This window comes from Equus quagga, chromosome 15, assembly GCF_021613505.1.
Source record: "Equus quagga isolate Etosha38 chromosome 15, UCLA_HA_Equagga_1.0, whole genome shotgun sequence".
Lineage (NCBI taxonomy): Eukaryota > Metazoa > Chordata > Mammalia > Perissodactyla > Equidae > Equus > Equus quagga.
This window is the reverse complement of record NC_060281.1, coordinates 28,221,094-28,246,290: the sequence shown is the minus strand read 5'-3', so window position 1 is coordinate 28,246,290 and position 25,197 is coordinate 28,221,094. Positions and strand designations below refer to the sequence as shown.

Sequence of the window (25,197 nt, the reverse complement as noted above, 5' to 3'; positions counted from 1 at the left end):
CAACAATTCCTCATCTCCACTCAGGACTCCCACCTCTAACTTTTCCCTTGGCACTTGTCAGTTGTGAACAACAGAGTGGCATCAAGAGCTCTACTTGTTACATAGCATCTTATGGACATTAGTTTAGCTTAGGTGGGCAGTAGAATCTTCAGCCTTCCTTTTTAACACAATTTTTAAAATTGTGGTAAAAAACACATAATATAAAATTTCCCTCTTAGTCATTCTTACGTTACAGGTTAGTAGTGTTAACTATATTCACAGTGTTGCGTAACATTTCTAGAACTTTTTCAATTTGCAAAAATGAAACTCTATGTCCATTGAACAACTCCCCATTTCCCTCTTCTTCAGTCTTCCTTTTTAAAGGAAGCATATGATAACTGATATTTCAACTTGAGGATCAAGAAAGTTCCTTAAATATAATTAAACTACTAAAACCAAAATCTGTACCTCAAATAGAAAAAAAGTCGTCATAGGCATAGTAGCCATCATTTATTGAGCACTTAATACTGTGTGGCACACTACTAACTGCTTTAAAATGAAATTTAATCTCAATAACTCCTGAAGGAGGGAAAACGAAGTCATGTGACTCGCCCAAGGTCACCCTGCCAATGAGGAAGCCAGGATTCAAACCAGATCTGTCCACTCTAGTGCTTAAACCCAAGCTCTCAATAGCAACGTTATTTTGCCCCTACACAAACCACTGATCCATAAGTGAGCGTGCATGATCATGGTAAGAGGTAAACACATCAAAAATGGCCATCAAATAACAAGAGAAAACATTTTAAAACAGCAACATAAATCAGCTTTTATAATATACAACATATCTGGACTTAAAAGACACAATCTCCATTCTTCTCCTTCCCATACAGCAGCAATACTGAGAATAAAAAGTCTTTTGAAGGCTGGGACTATTTCTAACATGTAAGTACTTACTGTATCTTATTGTTAAATTGGAATTTTTCTTAACTTCTAATGAGAGCAAAGTCCCCCCTAAAAATATACCTGCAGATCCGGAAGGTGGAGGAGCTCCAGATCGCTGCCATTCTGTGGCTTCTGCAGCCAGCCTTCGGATGTACTGCTCGTTCACTGACAACAAGATGTTTTCTGGTTTAATGTCGGTGTGGATGATACGGCACTTGGTGTGTAAATAATCCAGACCCTGTAACACCTGAATGAGAACAGAGCGGTAGACTGGGCAAATAGAATACAAGTCTTTCTGGAAAAGGAAGAAATCACAATACAACATTTTTAAAAATAAAAACGATATAGTAGTTTTCTACAGAGAATAAAGCACTTTTTTTTTTTTAAGCACAAAGAAACTTCCCCAGAAAGATTAATTATAAACTATAAACAAAGGCAAGAGTTTATTTACAATACAAATTTCTTCCAAGCTTTACAAAGCTAATTCTATTTGGAGAAATTCTTTAAATACATTATAAAGACTGAGAGTAAATGGTCAACATGCCCTTTAAGTGTTGAAATGGAGGTGATGAAAGAGATTTAGAAATCTTTTCATTCAAATTTTCTTGCTGATGAAGAACTGAGGTCTCTCACTTCCTAGTTTGGAGCTCTTTACACCAAAACACATTATCCAAACAAATTATTTGCCCTTTGAAGTATTATTATTTTCCTGATAGTAAGCGTCTTTACTGTATATTGAAAGTTATTATTCATATACTGAATATGAAAATGCCCATGAAAAATGTTATATAAAGAGATGGTAATAATTTGCCATAACAATTATCTATTAATATATCATCAATATTTGCAACCAGAACTTTTGGATAAGGGCTCCAAATTTCCGAAATCGGGTACTGCACACAGCTTCCCCTCTAATAATTATTATAGGAGATGAACCTGAGGAAAAATGGTAATGCTAAAACATTTAAAGACAGAATAAACACAATAATCCCTAGGGGCTGAATAAAACGATTTTATCAATTAGAAAAACCTAGTTTTTAATAAAAATTCTATTGGAAATAGCAAACTCCTGACACTTAGTATAAAAAATCACCACATAGAAAATACTAAGATACATACTAATACATACTTGTTGAATGATTTTTTTGACACAAGGCAGCGGGAGCCCTTGATAATTGGACTTGATGATCCACTTGAGCAGATGATGCCCCAAAACTTCAAACACCATGCAGATATCTAGGAGTTCATTAAGGAAGAAAAGGGAGCCACAAGAGAAGAAAGGGACAAGACCAGAAGTGTGCTACCCCAATGAAGTTGTTATTGTATTATTCTTTCAGTATAAAAAGTTATAGAGCTCGACTAAAAAATATCTAGCTGTCAATATTCTAAAATTCTAAAGGTTAAGTAATGCTTTAGTAACTGAAAATATCTAAGAAATGGAAAATTCTGGGGGGATGGTTTATTGGTAACACTATGTATATTCAAACAGTGGTAAAAGGAAATGGGACACACGTACACACAATTGGTGAAAGCACTAGTGTTTAGCTGCTGATTAGACTCTTCCCTGATGTCAAAAGTAACATAGGGGGTAACAAATCCTACTCTCACAGTCTTAAAGCAAGAGAAAATAATTCCACTTCAACCATAGAAGGCACTATACCAAAACTTAACCTGAAAAATGCAAATCCAACATTTTTAAAAATAGAAAACTGACTTGATTCATGCTCTGTAGTTTATAAAACTAACCTTGATTCTAGTGCCACCACGTGGTCTCCTTATGTACGAACATCCCAATCACATCACACAGCAGGATTAAAATACTCTTTGAGCCTAGTAGTGTGTGGGGCACTGCAGCCATTTTAGTAGTAAAATGTTGGTATCATCCACCTCTAGAAGCTTCTATACAAATTGGAAAGTCAAGACGCACATATGTAATAATGAGCTAGTACTAAGGCTTTTGTTTTAAATAAGATTCTCCACTACAAGAAAACCTGGGCTCCTTGAAGAACTAGCCAAATCCAGGGCGAACCTGGAACACCTTGCTGTGCCAACAGTAAGGGAACACGTCAGGAGGAAAAAGGAACTAGCCTGAAGAAGATGCCATCGGCCAAAGCTGAGAACACTTTAAAGAGTGAAGTTATGAATTAACTTATAAAGTAAAAATAGAATGAGTCCGAACGGATACTAAAATAAGTGTGTGCTGAGGGGAGGGAAATGTCTTCTCTAGAAAGAAAGTCAAGTAATAAACATACTAAGCATGACAGAAATAGAAAATCACCATTTTGCAATCACTACAGGAATAACAGATTCAGGTAAGAATCAATGAATACTAAAACCACTGAGCGAAAGACTGTTGGGAAAAAGAATGGTCATGCTATCACAATATCACCCCACAGACTGCTTATTAAGTATAAAAAGAAAAATGTACTTTTAAACAGGGAAATCTAGAAGACATCACTACCAATGATAAGCACAAATTCATGTCATGTGCCCTCTGAAGCAACACAGTGAGAAGAACAAAACATCATCCATGTAGCAAACTTGACAAAAATGATTAACTGAATTTAATCGTGAGGAAACAATCAGACAAATCTAAATTAAGGGACAAAACAACTGGCCCAGATTCTTAAAAAAAAAAAAAAGTCACCGCTATGAAAGGAATTGTTCTAAGCTAAAGAAGATTAAAGTAAAGAGACATGAATCAACACTAGAAGATACCATTTCAAACTCACTAACATGACTAAAATAGAAAGACTAATGTGACCAAACATAAGTGAGGATGTGGAGCAATCAGAACTCTCATATTATGCTAGGACAAGTGTAAACCCCTACAACCACTTTGGAAAATTGGGTGGTAATTTCTTAGAGTTAAAACATACAGCTAGGAACTTCTACTTTACCTAAGATGGAGTAACAGGGGCTGGATTTACCCTCTTGATTGAAACGACAGCAAAAGCAGACAAAATACACAAGACAACAGATGTAAAGACCCTGGACATCAGGCAATGAAGGCAGTGATCCCTGAGCGAAGGGAAACAAGTGAGCTGAACCCTACAATTGCGCCATCTTACTGCCTTGAGGCTTTCCAGGCAGACTCCTGAGTTAAACAGACAGAGTTGAGAGTCTTGGGAGATCAAGGCAGCTATAATTCATGGAACAAGGTACCAGAGAGGATGAAGCTGCAGACAAAGAGCACCCTAGAGATCTGCAGAGGGACCCCCTCAAGTAGTCAGTAAAGTATCAATCAGCATAGTATATGAGGAAATTACCAGCAGCTGAGGGGGAAATAGCATCTGAAAAGATTAGAGGGAACAGTACCTGGTGTTCTCACAGCCTCCTCAATGTCTGTTCTCATCAAAAAGATTAAAAAAATTAAGTCATAGTCATGGGCCAGAAATAAACCCACACATATATGGTCAATTAATTTATGACAAAGAAACCAAGAATACACAATGGAGAAAGGACAGTCGCTTCAACAAATGGTGTTGGGAAAACTGAAGAGCCACATGCAAAAGAAAGAAACTGGACCACTATCTTACACTATATCCAAAACATCAACTCAGAATGGACTAATAACTTGAATGTAAGATCTGAAACCTTAAAACCCCTAAAAGAAAACGTAGATGGTAAGCTCCTTGACATTGGTTTTGGCAATGATTTTTTGGATTTGACACTAAAAGCAATGGCAACAAAAGAAAAAGAACAAGTGGGACTACATCAAACTAAAAATCTTCTGCACAGCAAAGGAAATCATCAAGAAAATGAAAAGGTAACCTACAGAATGGGAGAAAATTTTTGCAAACCATCTGATAAGGAGTTAATACTCAAAATATATAAAGAACGTGTACATCTCAATAGAAAAAAAGCAATCCAATTAAAAAATGAGCAGCAGATCTGAACTGACATTTTGCCAAAGAAGACATACAGATGGCCAACAGGTACATGAAAAGGTGCTCAACATCTCTAATCATCAGGGAAATGCAAATTAAAACCACAATGAGATATCACCTCACATCTGTTAGAAGGGCTCTCATCAAAGAGACAAGAAACAGCAAGTGTTGGAGAGGATGTGGAGAAAAGGGAATCCTTGTGTACTGTTGGTGGGAATGTAAATTGGTGCAGCCACTATGGAAAACAGGATGAAGGTTCCTCAAAAGACTAAAAATAGAACTACCATATGATCCAGCAATTCCACTTCAGCATATTTATCTGAAGGAAATGAAATCACTAACTCCAAAAGATACCTGCAACCCCATGTTCACTGCAGCACTATTCACAACAGCCAAGACATGGAAACAACCTAAGTGTCTGTTAATAGATGAATGGATAAAGATGTGGAGTGTGTATATATATATAATGGAATATTATTCAGCCATAAAAAAAGAAGGAAACCTTGCCATTTGCGACAATATGGATATATCTTGAGGGCATTAATATGCTAAGTGAAATAAGTCAGAGAGAGAAAGACAAATACTGTATGATATCATTTATATGTGGAATCTGGGGGAAAAAAATCCCCACAAACTCATAGATACAGAGAATAGATTGGTGGCTGCCAGTGGTGGGGGGGTGCGGGAAATGGGTGAATCAAAAGGTACAAACTTCCAGTGATAAGATGAATAAGTCCTGGGGATACAGTATACAGCATGGTGACTAGAATTAACAATACCATGTTGTATATTTGAAAGTTGCTAAGAGAGAAGATCTCAAAAGTTCTCATCACAAGAAAAAACTTTAACTATGGGTAGTGATGGATGTTAACTAAATTTACTGTGGTAATCATTTTGCAATGTAAACATATATCAAATCATTATGTTGCCCACCCAAAACTAATACAATGGTATATGTCAATTATATCTCAATTTAAAAAAAAAGACTAGAAAAATTTAGTCATGGGCCTGGCACTGGGTAGACATTCACGAAGTCTCGTCTCAGTAGAGGAAGCGATTAGCTCTAGACTGAACACTGCTCTGGATCCATCTAACAAATCATAAAGTAAAAAAGCAAAATCTGAAAAGGATCAAACTCTTCCCAAGTAACATAACTGCATCCCAGAACAAAGCTCAAGAAGATTTATAAAAACATAAAATACCCGGCAGCCAAGGTAAAAACCACAATGTCTCAATCAAAAATTGCCAGGCAGCAAAGATACAGGAAAATGTATCTGAAAATTAGAATCATTCAAAACTGATCCAGAATTGACACAGATGGCAGAATTAGTAGACAAGGAAATTAAATAGTTATAGCTGTATTCCACATGTTGAAAAGTAGAGACACAGAATATACTAAAAAAAAATGAGAGAGACTGAAATTGAACTTCTGAGATGAAGAATGCAATGTGAGAGATGAAAAATACTCTGGATGGGATAAATGGCAGATTAGGCACTGCAGAATAAAAAGATTAGTGAACTTGAAGGCACAGCAGTAGAAACTATCCAAAATAAAACACACAGAGAAAAAACAATCTAAACAAACAAACCACCCCATTCATCCACAAGAGTCAGTTGCAGGGACAACTTCAAGTCACCCAAAAAAAGAGAGGGGAGCAAGGAAATGAAGGTGATCTGCTCTGCAATGGATCAACAAATCATGAAAGTAATGGCAATAAACCAACCCAGTAGCAAAGTGTACTCATAGTGCTTAGATTCTGTTCTCCATTTCCCACTAAAAGGAGTTAGGGCTTCTTGCAGAAATGGCTGATTCCAAGTTCAGCCCAGGAAATGTACAAGATGAGCCTGGAACATCTTGATGTGCCAAATAAAAGAGAAACTGTCAAAGACCTTATGTGGATCCTGACTCAATAAAAAAAAAAAAAAACTAAAAGAAAAAAAGTATGAGACATTTGGAGAGACTGAAATACTGACTAGATGCTGAGTAACTCAGAAATTGGCTCCAACTTTTCAAGGTATAATAACTGTGTTGAGGTTATATTTTAAGAGTCCTTGGTCTTTTGGAGACACACTTTAAAATACTTACAGATGAAATAATACATCTAAGATTGACCAAAAAATTATCAGGAGGTATAGATAAAACAAGATTGGCTATGAGGTAATAACTCCTGAAAGGCGTAATGGATCTGTGGTGATTCATTAAACTATTATATGCATATATGAAAATATACCCAAATAGGATTTTTTAAAATGCAGATTGCTTAAAAAAAAATAGAAAACTGAATTTTTAAGTTATTCTCTTATGTTCCTAGCTTCAATCTTAACTTTTATTTCTTGAGAGAAGCATTATAATTTGACAGCAATGTTTTAATTTATAAGCAGTAATATAAAAATAACTAAGCAGTTAGTAGCTTAAAAAACAAAAAGAATTGGATAAAATGTCAAAGGATACAGGAAAAAAAATTTCTTGGACAGACGGTGTAAAGAAAATAACAAGGGGCTAAAAACTAAGTAAGAGCCGTATTTAGAGTGCATTCTAAGAGGAGCAAGCAAAAGAGGAAAAAATACATACTAGAAAAGTATCCTACAGACATAACAGGTCACATAGGTGGCCATTGACACTTAATGGCTAACATCAATACTATAAAAAGACCAGCTGTCCCTTCTGAACCACCCCTCTCTGCTCACCACACATGGAACTACAATGAACCATTTATATTGACGTCTACAGAACAACTAACTTTCTAGTTCAGGGTCCTTTATATTTCAACACGAGAAAGGACAGCGCCCCAGACAAAAAGCAGTATGCTAAGACAGAAAGAAAAATACAGATAAACAACTCCATGCAGGTATGCCTGTGTTGTGAAAAGAGATGAGGGGCAGGAGAGTAATATAACCATTAACCCTTAACTCAGCGCTCTGAGTTTTATCCTTTTCAATCTTTAGTAACAGCAAATAATGCAGTAGCCAAGGGAGCTGGGAGACAAGTAGGAGGAAGGGCAGAAAGAAATGGCTAAGGACAAAGGGAGAAATGAATGAAATAGGGACTCAGTGGCTAGAAACTACAGAGAAACCACCCGGTTAATGTTTGGAAAGTACCTTGGAACTTGAAATTCAAATCTACTAAGATAGTTCAATAGCTAAAAAAAAAAAGTCTTCTTGCTTAGGGTCAAATAAAGGTATTCAGCATTACTGAGGAGACTATTTAGAATATTTCTATAGTTTTATTTGTAACCTTCCCAAATTAGTAAAGAAATGTGGCACAATGACAAACATTAAAAGATTAAATAACAGGCAAACAGAATCTAATGGACATCATGACATCTTGTGTATGTTTTTATTTCTTGGTCAGCCTTTTTCTTACTACTTTGAAAACACATGCAGATACACACACAGTAAGCCATGTACAAAGTGACCACAATAGACACAAGATGCTGTTTGAAAATGGGATGATTCCTGCAGCAGTTTTCCTTAGAGCTTGGGGATATGTGATTTGTACTTCTCTAAGGAAATAACTCACAACTAACTTCAGAATGATAGATAAACTCTTTGCATGTTACCACCTGTTCTCTCTTTCGCATCCTCTCTTCTTGCTTCTCTGTTCAAATCCCTAACCACAGTCCACATGATACTACAGAGCCATATGCAGCCTGCCTCCTTAGAAAAAGACCATCGCCGGCAATTAAGAATGCGCGTTAAGAGAAGCTAAACATGCAGGGAAAGCAGAATGACACAGGAAGTGTCTCTCCTTACACATTTTTACAGAGTTTATGGATGGGCAGTTTTAGACTCTCCAATCTGAGTGAGATTCTACTTCATCTTTTTCTCTGAAAAATCTGATAGGCCTTTATAAGCATAGTTGTTGCAACAACCTTTCAATTAGCTTACTGCATGTCACTTTGATATTAACTTACCAAAAAAATCAGCTAAAGTTCCTTCCAATTCTAAAATTCTACATAAAAACATAAAACAAGTCAGTTTTTTCATTACGATAGAATGTGAACAATCATACCTTCTTAGATTCTAAGCATAACTCACATGCACAGCTTCTTCAATGTTGAGGCCTGGTAGATACTAAAAGGCATTAAATTCTTGTTTACCCAGTATTTATCATGAAAAATTACTTCCATTAAAATTTCTGGGCTAACTGATAAAAATCATAAAACCTTTACTTAGTAATACAAGGCTATCTTCTAAAAAAGTTTCCCACTGATTTTGGTTTAAGTTGCCCGAAAAGGAGAAAAAGCCGAAAGCAATATCCTGAAAAATCACAACATACCAAGAGAGACATGATTCACATCTGTGTTCACAAGTTTACAATAAAAGAAAGTAACTTGATTATAGTCTGCCTTGAGAAAAGAGACCAATGCTATCTGCACCAGTCTGGTTCGCTTTTTGGGATAAAGTTATTTCATGATTTACTGTTGAACAGACTCTTAAAAGGATACGTGTTCCATTAACTCCTGATATTTTAAAGTCATCTAGTAGTTGAACAACCATTTCTCTATTTGGATCATTAGGGTCAGAATTGCGAACCTATAGTGGGGAAGAGACAGTATTTAGCAAAAGGGAAAGCATAGAGATAAGTCAAAGATTGGAGGAGGGAATACCTGCAGCAAATATAACAAAGGATTAATCACTCCAAGAAAGAGCCCATACAGATCCATGAGAAAAACATACTAAAATTTTAATAGCTCAAAGAGGCAAAGAATTTAAATAAGCAGCTTACAAAAGGAAATACAACCAACAAAGACCATTGTTCTAATTTGACCATTTTTGCTACTCAAACTGTGACTCCCAAATTAACTGCTGGTTACCAGGCCATGAGGGACTAAGGAACTTTTGCAGGATGCAAATCAACTACAGCACTAACCACACTGTTTATTCAGATGACATTTTTTTTCATAGAAAAACTTTCTCAGTGGAGGAAGCGGTGCATTGATTTACTTTTGGGCACGAGCTCCTTATCTTGTCACAGACTGGCACTTTGAAAGAGTACTGCCTTAGAGCCCTCCTGGTCTAACATATTCACTTCACAGATGAAATATCTAAGGCTCAGAAGAAATAAAACGATGAGTTAGAGGATATATTGGGATAGAGCTGGTCTTAAAAGCTCAGTTTTCTAACTCTGTTTAAGCAATTTTTACTACACTGACATCTTTCTAATTTATAAAAACCTGAAAACAAGTTTTTGATAAAATCTACCTAGTTTCCAGGTATAAATGGAATTAATAAATACAGTGTTTATTTTTTAATTATATATTTTAATAACATTTTAAAACATAAAATAGATGTTATATTATTTATTCATACAACTTTCCCTTTAAGCATAGCAAGGAAAAAAACCCATTCTTTGTGCTATCTGGTACATAAAACATGCTCAATAAACATTTTTGATTATTTGCAAGTTTTTTTCAGTGTGTATGCAGGGAGAATTCGCATCACAGCATATCCCACAAGTTCCCTACCACATGCACAGAATGTGTAAATACTGTCTTTGTCTTCTACCTCTTTAAGGATGTTGGAACTTTATAGTAAATATAAGCCATGCTAAGGAGTCTACACTTGCTATGTCTTAATTCAACAAAATTTTATTGATTTATAATGCTTTGCAGTTCAGACATATGATCTAATACTCACTGATTTCAGCAACCGGATTTCATCTAGTGCTGTTTCAGTATAATGTTCAGCACTTTTAACTACTTTCATTGCCACAAATTTCTTCCCCCTAAGAAACAAACACAGGCAATTAAGACTAAATGTCCTAGCTTTACTTTATAGGAAGCTAAGATTTAGCTATGACTGGGAAACAGTGACAGAAGTACAAATATTGATTTCCTATTTCCCTATACTCAAACATAGGCTACTTCCTTGGGATCACTTGTACCTATTAATGGCACTAACTGGCCAGGTTTATTTTACAGAAAGAAGAAAATCTGTTATCAGGTAATGTCAGTCACCAAACATTTTCTCTAAGTTAAAAATCTACCTTCTGAATACCTTCCCGAATCCAAGTAAAACCATGAATGGGGACAAATAAGGGGGAAAACTCTCCACCAAATCACAAGTATCCTGTATATCTGTATGGCAAAAGCTAAAAGGCTAAAAGCTATAATACTTTCCTAAGAAGCCAAAAGAAATACTTGGGTGAAAACAAACTGATACAAAATAAAGTTCATAGACAGCAAATACAATCCCACCAAAGACAGACTGTACACTTTTAGGTAAACAGTCAATGTTAATTGCCTAGGATTTTTATGTAGAGAAAACTTTTAGATTGTATGGCTGAGCAAATCTGTTACCAAAACAAAATATAAGAAAATAATCTCACATAGGTTGGTCTAAGACATCATCTAAAAATTTAACCCTACTCCAGTGAGAAAAACTATGAATTTAACACCATACTTTCTTGTAATGCTTTCAATTTGGGAGTTTGAGCACCTTACTAACACTAATTTAACCAATCTTTTTCTCTAAGGTGCTTCTTCACCAGAGGAAAGTCATTTGCCCGAAAACATAAACATTATCAACAACAAAATTCTGATCAAGAAGTCAGTCTGGAGCTAGACTAAAGGCCAGATAATCTCTGGAAAATCTGAAAAAACATTTAGGCACCACTTAACTAATTCTTTTGCAGGCGCACTAAAACTTACTGGATGTCCCATGATAACCACACTGTTGAAAAGTGTCCCCAGCCCAACTTTCGGATAACATGATATCTCCCATTGAACAGATCTCCAATTTTCACAAGATGATAACCTCCTAGAAGAAACAACAGGAGGGAAACAGTCATTTAAGTAGTAAGAAAAGGTATCTCACATCCCATTTTTCAACATCTATAAACCTTCTATCAAATAAAAATGGTATCTCTATACAATTGATTCAACAGAAGAAAACTAAGTCAAGTCAGCCACATAGCATTATTGAACTCATGTTACAAAAAAAAATCTTAGAGAATACGATTAATGATACAGAGTGAACAAGTGATGTTTTGCAGAACCAATAGTTACTTAAAAATGTCATGCTGAAACAAAATTAAGGTTATGTATCACAATAGTCTTGCCCTTTTCAATAATCCAATAGATGTAAACATCTAAATCTGTTTATAGCTGCAGTCTCAGGATGTTTTTTAGGAAGAAGATTAATGAATTCCATTTGTTTAACTTAAAAAAAAAAGAAAACAGAGCATTTGCTTCTCTAAAACACAACAAAATGAAACAAAAACCAGGAAGGCCTGAAAAGGCTGCCAACAGTGGCAGGAATTCAAGGTATTTTAACACCTATCTTTGCCTGTTGAGAATAAGAAGAGCATCTTTAAGTATCTATAATTCCAGTTTAATTTATCTTGGCAAGCATAACTATGAGAAAAAAGTAACGAAAAGGCAGTTTTCAAAAGTCTACATACCAAATCTCATCATGGCTTACTCCTGGGTGATAGCATTACAGATGGCTTTTATTTTCTTTTTGTTTAATATATTTCTGAAATTTTCTAAGGCAAATATGCACTATCGTTTTTAAGAAGAAAAAAGGGTAAAATCAGATTGAATAAAACAAAGCTTTAATAAATTAAGTCAAATTAAGAGGAAATACTACTTCCTATACTTGGAGAAAAGAATGCAATAAGCAGAATACATCAAAACTGTTTACACTTGCTAAGTGTACACTTCCTAAGTGAAATCTTGGCTCACTTAGTATCTCCTTACAGAAAGCCTTACCTTTACAATAATCATTGGGATCTTCCTGCTCATCATCATCAGATCCCAGAATCTCCTCTTCCTGCTCTGGTAGATCACTCTCAGAGTGGGGTGCAGAACCTCGGTGCTGAGTTTCAGATCTAAGAAACAATACAAACATGTTCATTTCATATGGACAGAAGAAAATAGGACTTTAAGAAAATGTCACTATCAAAATGTTCCCCCCCACACACACATACTTAACAGATAATATAAACAGAGTATTATCTATTAGCAGCTTAAGAAAAAATTAGCTATCATTTTACCTCGTTAGGAAAATACTACTTTTTAAAAAGTCAGTACATGCCTAAATAAAATCTGGAAAATATATAAAGTACAAAGGGAAAAAAATTACTTCAATCTCAATATCCAAACATAATTGCTGATAAAACTATTAGAATTTCTTCCAGTATTTTCATAAAAATATATATCTGTAATCATATACTATATAAATAAATTTGTATCCTGCCTTTCTCAGTATATTGCAAACTTTTTCCTCATCCCTGTGTAATCTCTTCAATGTTACATGTCTCCCTGAGAAGTACTACCTTTTACTTTGGCATATTCTGCTCAGCTGGACATTTAACTTGTTTCTAATTTTTCACTACTACTAATAAAACCGTTGAGTATTTTTGGATAATCTTTATTCTGTATTTAGAATTATTTCTCTAAAGTTAAACTACCAGGTAAGGATAGAAACATTCTCCCTATTTATAAAAATAATATGTTAAATGTAGAAAATTTGGAAAATACTCATGCTGTTTGAAAACACCTCCACTCTGAACAAGTTAACATTTTGGATTATTTCCTTCCACTCTGTGGCCATGAAGTTTTTAGGATTATCATGTAGTATGACTCTTCTAAAAGGGTTGTACTGAGTTACATCTCCAGCCACATATGGGCTTCCAGTATTTAAGTATTACCAAGTTCAGAAAACTTAGCTTACGTGAGTTAAAATGATATCTCATCTTTATAATGCATGAAAAGTTTTTTATTGATTCTTTTCTCCACATGCCATCAATTAGTTCTATCGAAATTTTTGTGCACTCAGAAGTTCAGGAGGCGGAAAGGCCTGGATTTGCATTCAGGCTCTGACACTCATTAGCTGCCTGCTTCATGAGACTTCAACCAAAGAAGCATGGTACACAGCATTCCTTTCAGCAGTTGTAGGAAAAGGAATTTTAATCCCATTTTTCAATATTTCATTTATCTTTTCATCAACCTGTTTCATCGGATTATTTTCCCAAGAGATTCGAATTAACAGAAAAATTTTAATAGCAAACCAGTTACATGGTTGTTGAGACAAAGAAATACCTACGCAAACACAGACTAATGATTCAGATTTAGATTTTTGGTGGCCATTACAACCTGCCTCAATTCTTAGCACTTTTTTGTCCCGCAGGGAATACAAAAGTAGCTATAAACCTGCATGATTAAATGTGTTCATTCTTAGTGAAAACAACTCTGAAAGACATGTCTTACTTATTTAGTAAGGAACTACTTGGGCTCACTTTCCTAAATGGAAATAATGAGTCTGAATGAATATCCCCAAATTTAAGATTAAGATGGATTTCTAAAACAAATTCTCTGATGTCAGACCTGTTGCCTTTTACAATTAAAATTATAATTTGATTGTCAGAAGAACTACAATTGTGAAATTTCTGAAAAGCAGCAAAATATAGGTAGTGAAAACCAGGCATAAAAATGCTGAAACATTAGCAGTCCACAAATATCACGGGAGTAGCAATGTTAAAAAATTTATTTTTTAAAGATTTGAAACATTTTTGGAAGCAAATCTATTTTTGAAGAGTTGTGTTTGGTCATAAAACTGAACATTATTAAGTATCATTCACAGTTAAAGGATTCAAGACTGAATTATAAATTGCAAGTTGTGAAACACAAGTCCCCACTCTGACATGGTACAGAAGAAAACCTCTTCTTACTCTAAATCAATGGGGAAATAGATTACCTAAAGAAAAGAATCCTACTCTTTAACTTTTAAATTGCATTTAAAAAATACACTTAGTTTATATTTAAGATTAATTTTAAATATACAGACTGTCTTCAGGGCTCAGCCGTCCCCCTCTGTGTTGGCCGCCCTATCTGCCCAGTGCCCGTCTTGCCCTCGCTTCACCTGCTCCTTCATTTTCGTTGCTCTGCTGCCTTCTAGCCTTCAGTGGGGCTGCTGACAAGTCCAACCAATGCCTTCTGATTTCTGAGTCTTGAAATAGGGCTTGTTTTGCTCCTTGGGAGGTGGAGGTTTTTTCTGTTTTTTAAAATCTTCCCTTTAATCCTCATGTTCTGAAATTTCCTGAATGGCTTTTAAAAAATACATCTCCCTAAGTACTTTCTTTGTACTTGCAAACTGGAGATAAATTCAGCTCTGAGAAAATTTCCTGTAGTATTTCTGAAAATTGAATCCCCTTCATTTTGTCTACTCTCTCTGAAACTATTTTTTTTTCAGATACTGGACCTTCTGGCCCACCACCTTCATTAATTTTCTTATATTTCCTCTTGTTTTCTATCGCTTTAGTTTTTTTTTTTAAATTTATCTTCCTACTTGTGTTGTCTTTTAAATTTCTTTCTTATTCTTAATTCCCTACTTTTTTTTGCTTTTTTTTTTTTTTTAAAGATTGGCACCTGAGCTAACAACTGCTGCCAATCTTCCTTTTTGTTTTCAAAGATTGGCACCTGGGCTAACAACTGTTGCCAATTAGTTGCAGGTCCTTCTAGTTGTGGGATGTGGGACGGCGCCTCAATGTGGGCTGATGAGCAGTGCCATGTCCGCGCCCAGGATCCCAACCCTGGGCCGCCACAGCAGAGTGCATGAACTTAACCACTCGGCCACGGAGCTGGCCCCTTTTTTTTGCTCTTGAACATTACTTTTTTACAGATTCCCGCATTGTTTCTCAATGATGTACTGTCTTCTTTTATCTTAAGGATACGATTTATAATTTTAAGTTTCCTTCTGATCTTTACACTGTCTTGGCTTTCTCAAACTGCCCATGTTTTATTAATGCCATACTTTTAACACTCGATGTCCATCAAGGATCATCAGACAACTGAAAAAAAGCCTCTGTCAGAAAAAGACAAAAACCAAAAATGAAAAGAGAAATTTTGAGGACAGAGAGACAGTTACCATTAGATACTGAGGATGATAAGATGATGACATGTTTAAAGAATTCAGAATCACTGCAGTTTTGATTGATGGATGTTAAAAGAAAACAGTATAAAAAATTTGAAGAGATGCTACAGAAAGAAATTTCAGCTTATTAACATGAGGAACTAAAAACTATTCTTCCTTGAACATAAAAGGAGAGTTCTAAAACAGTTTCAGTCTCTGCTTTTAGACTCTTCATATTTATTTCATGTTTCAATTATTTGCTATTCATGTGCAGAAGAAAAAAATTATGCCAGCACTTTAAAACTCTCAAGGCATATCAAATTTAACACAGTATATCTACAAAATCTTTAATATAAACTGAAATGCACAGATCAAATTTTAATAGCAGTATGCTTTCAAAGAAGTCAAATAATTTATAACCTGATCAAAACACCAGTAATATTAGAAATAGGAATATACTTGGCTAGGGTACAGAGTGGAGCCAAGGCAAAAGTCTGAGGATAAGGCAGAAGCAGTGGAAAAGCTCGACAGTTTTGCTCTTCTTATATTTCCAAGCTAAACTTGACACAGAAACCCTGGAGTGTGAACAGAGAGATAATAAAAGCCAAACTAGTCTAAGAGTTTTCCCTTATTTCCAAGGATCCTTTCAACTCTGATTCCATTTCTGGTATAATCCTCATTCCTAACCATCCTTCACCCCAATCACTAATCAACCAAATAAATAGTAAAACCTAAGTACCAAACAAAAATTTACTAAGTCTTTTGTGGGCAATATTATATATTCATAATCATCATAAGGAATATGTTACTTAAGAGCTTTCACTTAAATATGTCATAAATTTATATATTCAAATTAGCTATATGAGCTCCGCACTGTCTCATTTTTTTTTCCAAAGTCTAATACTGAGCCTCTAAATTTGTTTATAACCTACTAGTGGGTTGGGTTTGAAAAACACTGTCCTATAAATTATTTGTAACTTCTGTAGTGAGATATAATTCACATGGCATAAGTTCACCATTCTAAAGTGTATAATTCAGTGGTTTTAGTATATTTACAGAGTTGTACAATCTCACTACAATCTAAATTTAGAGCATTTTCATCACTTTCCCCAAAAACCCAAACCCATTAGTAGTCACTCACCATTACACTCTTCCCCCAGACTCTGGAAACCACTAATCTACTTTCTGTCTCTATGAATTTGCCTATTCTGGACATTTCATCCAAATGGAGCCACACAATATGTGGTCTTTTGTGACTGACTTCTTTCCTTTAGCATAATGTTTTCAAGGTTGATCCATGCTATAGGTTGTATCAGTACTTCATTCCTTTTTACGGTTGAATAATATTCCATTATATGGATATATCACATTTTATTTATCCACATTCACCAGCTGATGGACATCTGGGTTGCTCACGCTTTTTGGCTATTATCAATCATGCTGCTATGAATGCCCTGGAAGAAGCAAGTGAATCATGTTCACAGCAGCAGTGTTTGTAATAACCAAAAGCAGGAAACTAAATGTCCATCTAGAGGAGAATGGATAAGATGGTATTCTGATACAATGAAACAGTATAGCCGACAGCAAAAATGAATGAGCTACATGCATCGGCATGAATGAATTGTACAAACATAAGATGGAATTAAAATACCAAGTTGAAGAATACATACAGTATATTACTTCAATCAAATTTAAAAAACAAAAAACATGGCCAATATATAGTTAAAATATAAAGAAATACAGAACTGTAACTAGTATAAATCACTATCCTGCACATCTTAAACTTACACAATATTATATGTCAGTTATATCTCAATAAAAAAGTTGAGAAGAAAATGAAACAACTACAAAAGAAATACAGGATAATTATTATTATTTTTTTTGAAGATTAGCCCTGAGCTAACTGCTGCCAATCCTCCTCTTTTTGCTGAGGAAGACTGGCCCTGAGCTAACATCCATGCCCATCTTCCTCTACTTTATATGTGGGATGCCGGCCACAGCATGGCATGCCAAGCGGTGTCATGCCCGCACCCGGGAACCAAACCAGCAAACCCCGGGCCGCCAAAGCGGAACAAGCATGCTTAACTGCTGCGCCACCAGGCCAGCCCCCAAGATAAATTAATTCTACAGGAGAACTATAATGTAGGGATATGATTAAAGGAGTACATACGGGTATCAGCTGTATGGTAATGAGATTTTATTTCTTAAGCTGGATAGGAGCCATCATTTTATCACTTTTTTTGGATCATTTTCTTCTATATTTTAAATATTTTATTTAAAAAAATATTGGCTATGATTGCTCTCAGGTTCAAGTATGACTCCAATTCATGGCTAGCTTGTTGAGATTTTGCTAAAACATATCCTACACTTGGGAATCTTACTGACCTTATCCATCAAGTTATCACAAAAAGTGACTTTCTATTGCCTCTCTGAGGTCAATCAAGCCATTATCACAAAATGCAAATGGCAACAGTGTGTGTGTGTGTGTGTGTAGCAGGGAGGGAGAGATTCAACTGCATGTTTTAATTCATGAAAAAAATCTGTACCTACACAAAAATTTTCTATAGTTAACTTGCTTCTATGTTTTATGGAGAACAAACAGTTCAAATAAATGAAAAGTGTACATAGAGAATGTAAATAAACAAGTTTAATCTAAATTGATATATGTGTATGTGTAACTTTATATCCATTCTTTCCAAACATATCCAAGAAAAGATCCCCAAATTGGGCATACTATAGCATAAAATGAAAATATCCTAGCAGATCTTGATTTAAAGAGGAAATGAAATTTAAAATTTCAAAGTATTTAGCAATGAGCACAATACATGTTAAAATCTGTGATATGCTGTTTTACAAGAGAAAAATTTATAACCATGAATGTATCAACTAAAAGACAAGAAAAGTTGTTATTGAGTGAACAAATAAAGAACTAGAAATAAAAGTAGAAGGAATAAAAGTTTTAAAACTCCAAATCAAAATTTAATTATTTGAAAAAGATTAATAAAATAGACAAGCCTCTGGCAAAATAAATTTAAAAGACCCCAAAAGGATATAACAGTCATGGAGATTAAATATTGAAAATCCACCCCTAAAAAATGGAACAAGTCCAGACAGTTTTAAGGTCAAGTACCACTATATTTTCAAAGAAGGGTTAATTGAGTAGTTCTCTTTTTATAAACTGTTCCAGTGCATCCTAAGAGTTGGAAAAGCTTTCCAGCTAATTTGAGATCACTAGCACAACCCTGACATCCAAAGCAGAGAAGAATAACACACACATATAAGCATGCATACACACACACACACACACACACACACAACAAATAGAAAACTACTGGTCAGTCTCACCAACGAACTCCATGTATGACTATTGAATATTGCAATATTCACAAGCAGACATAAAGGGATAATTCAAACTCAGGAAATCTATTAACGTTATTTAATATATATACAGAAGAAAAACCATATAAAAATTAAGAAGGCATCTAACAAAATTCAAGATGCATTTGAGATTGCAACCCTTGGTAAACTAGGAATAAAATGGAGAGAAACTTAGCTTAATTAAAAATAACTACTAGAAACCCATAGAAACATTATACAAGCATTCCCACAAAAGACAGGAGATCTTCATTACAATAACACAGTTTTATGGCTACTTTCAAAGTCATACTAGCAGTCTTAGATAATAATTTAAGGCAAGAAAAAGAATCAGAACTGTCATCAATACAAATGGCTATTTGCCTAGAAAATTAAAGAAAAACAACTGAAAAATCAGTACAACCAATAAAGGATTTTAGGCAAGGAGGCTACAAATTACCATGCAAATGACAACAGCAACAGTGTTTCTACATACCAGCAATAATCAATATCCAGTAATGGATAAAAAGAAAAATTTACAATAGCAATAAAAATATCTTTAAAAACTAGGAATATAAGAAACACATACGTCTGAAGGGTATATGATGCCTTAACAAACAAACTTCCTAGATGAGAAGAATCAAAACTGTAAACCTGTCAGTTTTCCAAAAAGTAATCTATAAATTCAAAGCAATCTCAATTGAAATCAACAGGATATTTTGTAGAACTTGACCAGTAAAATCTTGGAAAAGGAAATTAGCAAAAACAGCCAAAGATTTTCCAAAAGAGAAATGATTGAGAACTTGGCCTCTAGACAGCAAGATATAATAAACACCTATAGTAACTAAAACTCTGTAGCACTGGTATTGGATTAGAATAAAATCTAGCCACAGACTCAAGTAAACATGTGAATTCAGTATTGAATAAATATGGCACTTCAAAACGAGAAAAAGAACTGTTTATTATAATCACCAGGAAAACCAGCTATTTGGGAAAAGGGTCCTTCTAAGAGGGAGGCAGGAAGGTCAGAGTGAGAGGAGATGTGATGACAATGTGAGGAAGGGTCCATGAGCCAAGGAATACAGGTGGTCTCTAGAAGCTGGAAAAGACAAGGAAATGTATTCTGCCCTAGAGCCTCCAGAAAGAACACCGCCCTGCTGACCCACTTTAGACTTCTAACCTCCAGAATTGTAAAATAATAACTTTGTGTTGTTTTCAGTTACTAAATTTGTGGTAATTTGTTATAGTAGCTATAGGAAACTACTATAGCACTCCAGCATTACTCAAACTAATAACAACTCAATTCAACAAAAGATTCACGTGGTGTATAAACACATGAAAAGATCTCAAAGTCAATACAAAAACAGGGAAACAGAAATTAAAACAAAGATAATGTTTTTGCCCACTGACTTGGCAGAAATTTAAAAGTTTAATTTCACATGTTTGAGAAAGATTTAGAGGGAGTGGGTGGGCATTTTTTTATGCTGTTGGTGGGATTAAAACTGGTGAAGCCTTTTTGAAAGGTAATCTGGCCGTTTAAAGTTTAAAATATACATATCCTTTGATTTAGTAAGTCTCCTTCTGGGAGGGGGACGACCATGAAATAGTTAAGAGCACAGCTTCTGGAGGGTGACTGCTTGAATACGAACCCCTGTGCTACCACCAACAGATGGGAGTCGCTTAAGATCTCAAGCCTCACAAATGACTCATCTACAAAATGAGCACAATAGTAGCTGCTGTGAAAATTGGACATTTAATGTTATTAGCATAATGCTTAGTACACAGGTAGTTTTCGATAAATATTAGCTGTTATTAATGCATTCTAAAAGTACATACACATGTTTAAAATAACCATGTTGGCAAAGATGTGGAAAAATTGGAACCCCTGTGCACTGTTGGTGAGAATGTAAAACTGGTGCAGTTGCTATGGAAAACAGTATAGTGGGTCCTCAAAAAATTAAAAATAGAATTACCATCTAATCCAGCAATTCTTCTTCTGGATATATACCTAAAAGAATTGAAACAAGGACTCAAAATGTTTAATGAGTATAGAGTTTCAGTTCTTTAAGGTGAAAAGAGCTATGGGGATAGATGGTGGCAACGGCTGCACAAAAATGTGAATGTATTTAATATCACTGAACTATACAGTTTAAAATGGCTAAGATGGTAAATTTTGTCATGTGTATTTTACTATAATTTGGAAGAAAAAAATCAACATAGAAAAAAAAAAACTCAAAACACCATGAGGAAATTCCTAACAGTTCCTTGGCATGAGGCTATGATGTCACAAAATATCTAGATTCCTAGGTCTTTTAATTAAGCAGGAAATAAACAAATATTATAGCAAAAAAGAAAAAAAAAGATGGCAATCACTTTATTGCTAGTGTAAAATAAAGGAATATAACTTGTAATCAATAGTAGCAGTTAAGTAATTTATGGCACATCCATATAATGAAAGGTACCTTCATGGAAAGCTAAGGTATAACATTAAAGTGACAAGCCACAGAGACACATTCAAAGTCTAGAATCATAGACAGCTTCCTACCTATGAACTCCCCTGGATATAGCCTGCGTGAGTTTGATTTTGGTTACTTATAACAAGCAGCATTCTAACTAAGACATATACATATACATAATTAGGCAATAATCATGATAATTTTGAACTATTTCACTTCTAAATATTTGTCCTAAAAATTAAGACAAATACACACACACATGCACACACTTTATACCAATGTTAATTTCCTGGTTTTGACACAGTTACATAAGAAGCAACCACTGGGGAAACTGGATGAAGGACACTGGCCCCCCTCCCCCACCATACTATCTTTGCAGCTTCCTATGTATCTGCAATTATTTTAAGGTCAAAAAGTTCTTTAAAACTGTGGGAAAAAATTAAGCTATATTCAAAGACTTAGATATAGTGATGGTCATCACAGCATTTATTTACAGCAAAAAGCTAGAAACAAAAACTTTAAGACGATGGATTACAGAAGTGTATTCACAGGCATACCTTGTTTTATCATGTTTCGCTTTATTGTGCTTTACAGATAGTGAGTTTTTTACAAGACCCTCCACCCCCAAAAAGATTCTGACCAGCTGAAGACTCAGATGATGGTCAGCATTTTTTAGCAATAAAGTACTTTTTAATTAAGATATGTACATTTCTTTTTAGACATAATACTATTGCACACTTAATGATAAAAGAAGATAACACAGGGCGGGGAATTAAAATGCCAGGAAACAACAAAAAGACAATCAAAAAGGATATGTAATATAATTACAGGGCTAACAGTCAAAATAACAAATATAGATGACTGATTCTCCACTGTAAAAGTCAACCTAATTAAACATGCACCTGGGGGCTGACCGTAATCCTTTCCAGAGACCTTAAAGGGTGGGTGCTTCTTCACACTTCCTCTGTCCTGGTTCCAGAGAGCCAGTGTCTCCTAGAGGGGATCTTTACATGTGGCTGGTGCCCTGGTTTTTACATCTGGCACCCTGGGTTTTGCAGCTGCTGCCCAGGGGACACCCCTTGATTGCAAGGCTTTGGTCAGCCCAGGGGATCTTGCATTCCTGGGTCATGCGGAACTGTAGCAATCAGAGAGATGGTTCCCAGCAGGCTGTCACCCCCAGGGCACTGTGCAGACTGTAGACTTGAGGCACACTCCTTAGACTTTTTGTGAAGGAGGCCTCTTGGCTTGTCCTGGACCTTTGGCCTGCAGGCTCCAAGTTTGGCACACATCTAGCAGACTTTGGAGCTTCTCTCAAGGGATGTAGGCTGTGGATGCCATCTTGGTGCTCTCTTTCTGCCTTGCTCTAGCTGGCCAATATCTACCAGGAAAGAGCTTATATACTTGTCTGGAGCCCCGATTTTTGTGACTGCTGCCCAGGGGACACCACCAGATCACCTGGCCAAGGGGCTCAGACTTGCAGTCCTACAGGACTATATCTATTTGCACACTTTTAAAAGCTGCTGCCTGAGGGTCTGGCTTCTAGAATAGCCTGACTCTAGGTGCTGAGATCCTCCCCTTAGCGACACTGACAGGTCTTAGCACATCCTCAACTTCTGGGAATCATTAAAAATATAACAGGCTGCTTGGACAAGCAAAAAGGTTTGAGAGTTGGGTTTGACAAAGAGTTGGGGCAGGGCTGATGACAAGGTTCATCTCCTACATGAGGCCACATCTTCAAGAGTGGGAGAGGTGGTTGTTTCCAATCAATCAAAGAATCTAGCAAAATGAAGAAACAAAGAAATATGTTCCAAATGAAAGAACAAGATAAAACTGCAATGAAACAGAGATAAGAAATTTACCTGCTAAAGAGTTTAAAGTAATGGTCATAAAGATGCTCACTGAACTGGGGAGAAGAATGGATGAACACAGTGAGAACTTTAACAAAGAGACAAAAAGTATAAGAAAGTACCAAATGGAAGTCACAGAGCTGAAGAACACAATAACTGAACTGAAAAATACTCTAGAGGGGTTCAACAGCAGACTAGATGAAGCAAAAGAAGGAATCAATCAACTTGAAGACAAGGAGGGGAATTCATCCAATCAGAGCAGCAAAAAATAAAGCAAACAAACAATAATAAAAAAAAGGGAACATAGCTTAAGAGGCTTTATGAGACAACATCAAAAGGACTAATATTCACATTATAGGGTTCCTAGAAGGAGAAGAGAAAGAGAAAAAGGCAGAAATCTTGTTTGAAAAAATAATGGCTGAAAACTTCCCCAACCTGGGGAAGGAAACAGACATCCTGGTCAGGAAGCCCAGAGAGTTCCAGAAAAGATGAACCCAAAGAGACCCACACCAAGACACATAATTAAAATCTCAAAAGTTAAACAAGGAGAGAACATTAAAAACAGCAAGAGAAAAACAACTTGTTTCATACAGGGAACTTCTACAAGACCATCAGCAGATTTTCCAGCAGAAACTTTGCAGGTCAGAAGGGAGTGGCATGATATATTCGAAGTGCTGAAGGAAAAAACTTCCAAGAATACTCTATCTGGCAAAGTTATCAGTAGGAATTGAAGGAGAGATAGAGTCTTCCAGACAAGCAAAACCTAGGAGTTCATCACTACTAAACCGGTCCTGCAAGAAATTTTAAAAGGACTTCTTTAAGCTGAAAAGAAAGGTGCTAATTGGTAACAAGAAAATAAACGAAACAATAAATCTCACTGGAAAGGTAAATACATAGTAAAGATAGTAAATTAATCATTTATAAAGCTAGTCTCAATGTTAAAGGACAAAAGGAGTAAAAATAACTATGATTTCAATCATTAGGTAAGGGATTCACAAGTAAAACATGAAATCAAAAACATAAAACATAGGAGGAGATTAAAAATGCTGAGCTTTAGAATGGGATCAAACTTATCAACTTAAAACACAGTTATAGACATACACATTGTTACATGTAAGCCTCACAGTAACCACAAAGCAAAAGCCCATAAATACACAAAAGATAAAGAGACAGCAATACAAGTATACCACCAAACCACAGTCAAACTACAAAGGAGAGCAAGAGAAGAAAGGAATAGAGAAGAACTACAAAAACAGTCAGTAAACAATTAAAAAAATGGCAATAGTACATACCTATCAATAATTACATTAAATGTAAATGGATTAAATTCTCCAATCAAAAGACAGAGTGGCTGTATGGATTAAAAAAAAAAAACAAGATTCACCTATATGCTGTCCACAGGAGACTCACTTTAGATGTAAGGGACACACACAGACTGAAAGTGAACGGATGTAAAAAGGTATTCCATGCAAATGGAAACCAAAAGAAAGCTGGAGTAGCTATACTACTATCAGACAAAGCCTATAATAAGAGACAAAGATGGGCACTACATAATGATAAAGGGGTCAATCCAACTAGAGGATATAACATTAATAAATATTTATGCACCCAACATAGGAGCACCTAAATATATGAAGCAAACATTACCAGACCTAAAGGGAGAAGTAAACAGCAATACAATAGTAGGGGACTTTAATGCCCCGCTTTCATCAATGGATAGATCATCCAAACAGAAAATCAGTAAGAAAACACCAGCCTTAAACATCATGTTACATCAGACGGACTTAACAGATACATACAAAACATTCCATCCAAAACCAAGAGAATACATACTCCTCTCAAGTGCACATGGAGCACTTTCCAGGATAGATC

General features: G+C 35.4%; 1 protein-coding gene across 1 annotated transcript in view; it reads right to left on the bottom strand.

Moving 5' to 3' along the window:
• The window catches only part of SRPK1 (SRSF protein kinase 1), a 91,165-nt gene that overhangs the window by 21,744 nt on the left and 44,224 nt on the right, over positions 1–25,197 (bottom strand). Inside the window, 6 exon segments of the mRNA XM_046639861.1 lie at positions 1,003–1,168; positions 2,051–2,157; positions 9,260–9,347; positions 10,452–10,539; positions 11,465–11,573; positions 12,527–12,645. Coding sequence (XP_046495817.1) covers positions 1,003–1,168; positions 2,051–2,157; positions 9,260–9,347; positions 10,452–10,539; positions 11,465–11,573; positions 12,527–12,645 — 677 coding nt within the window.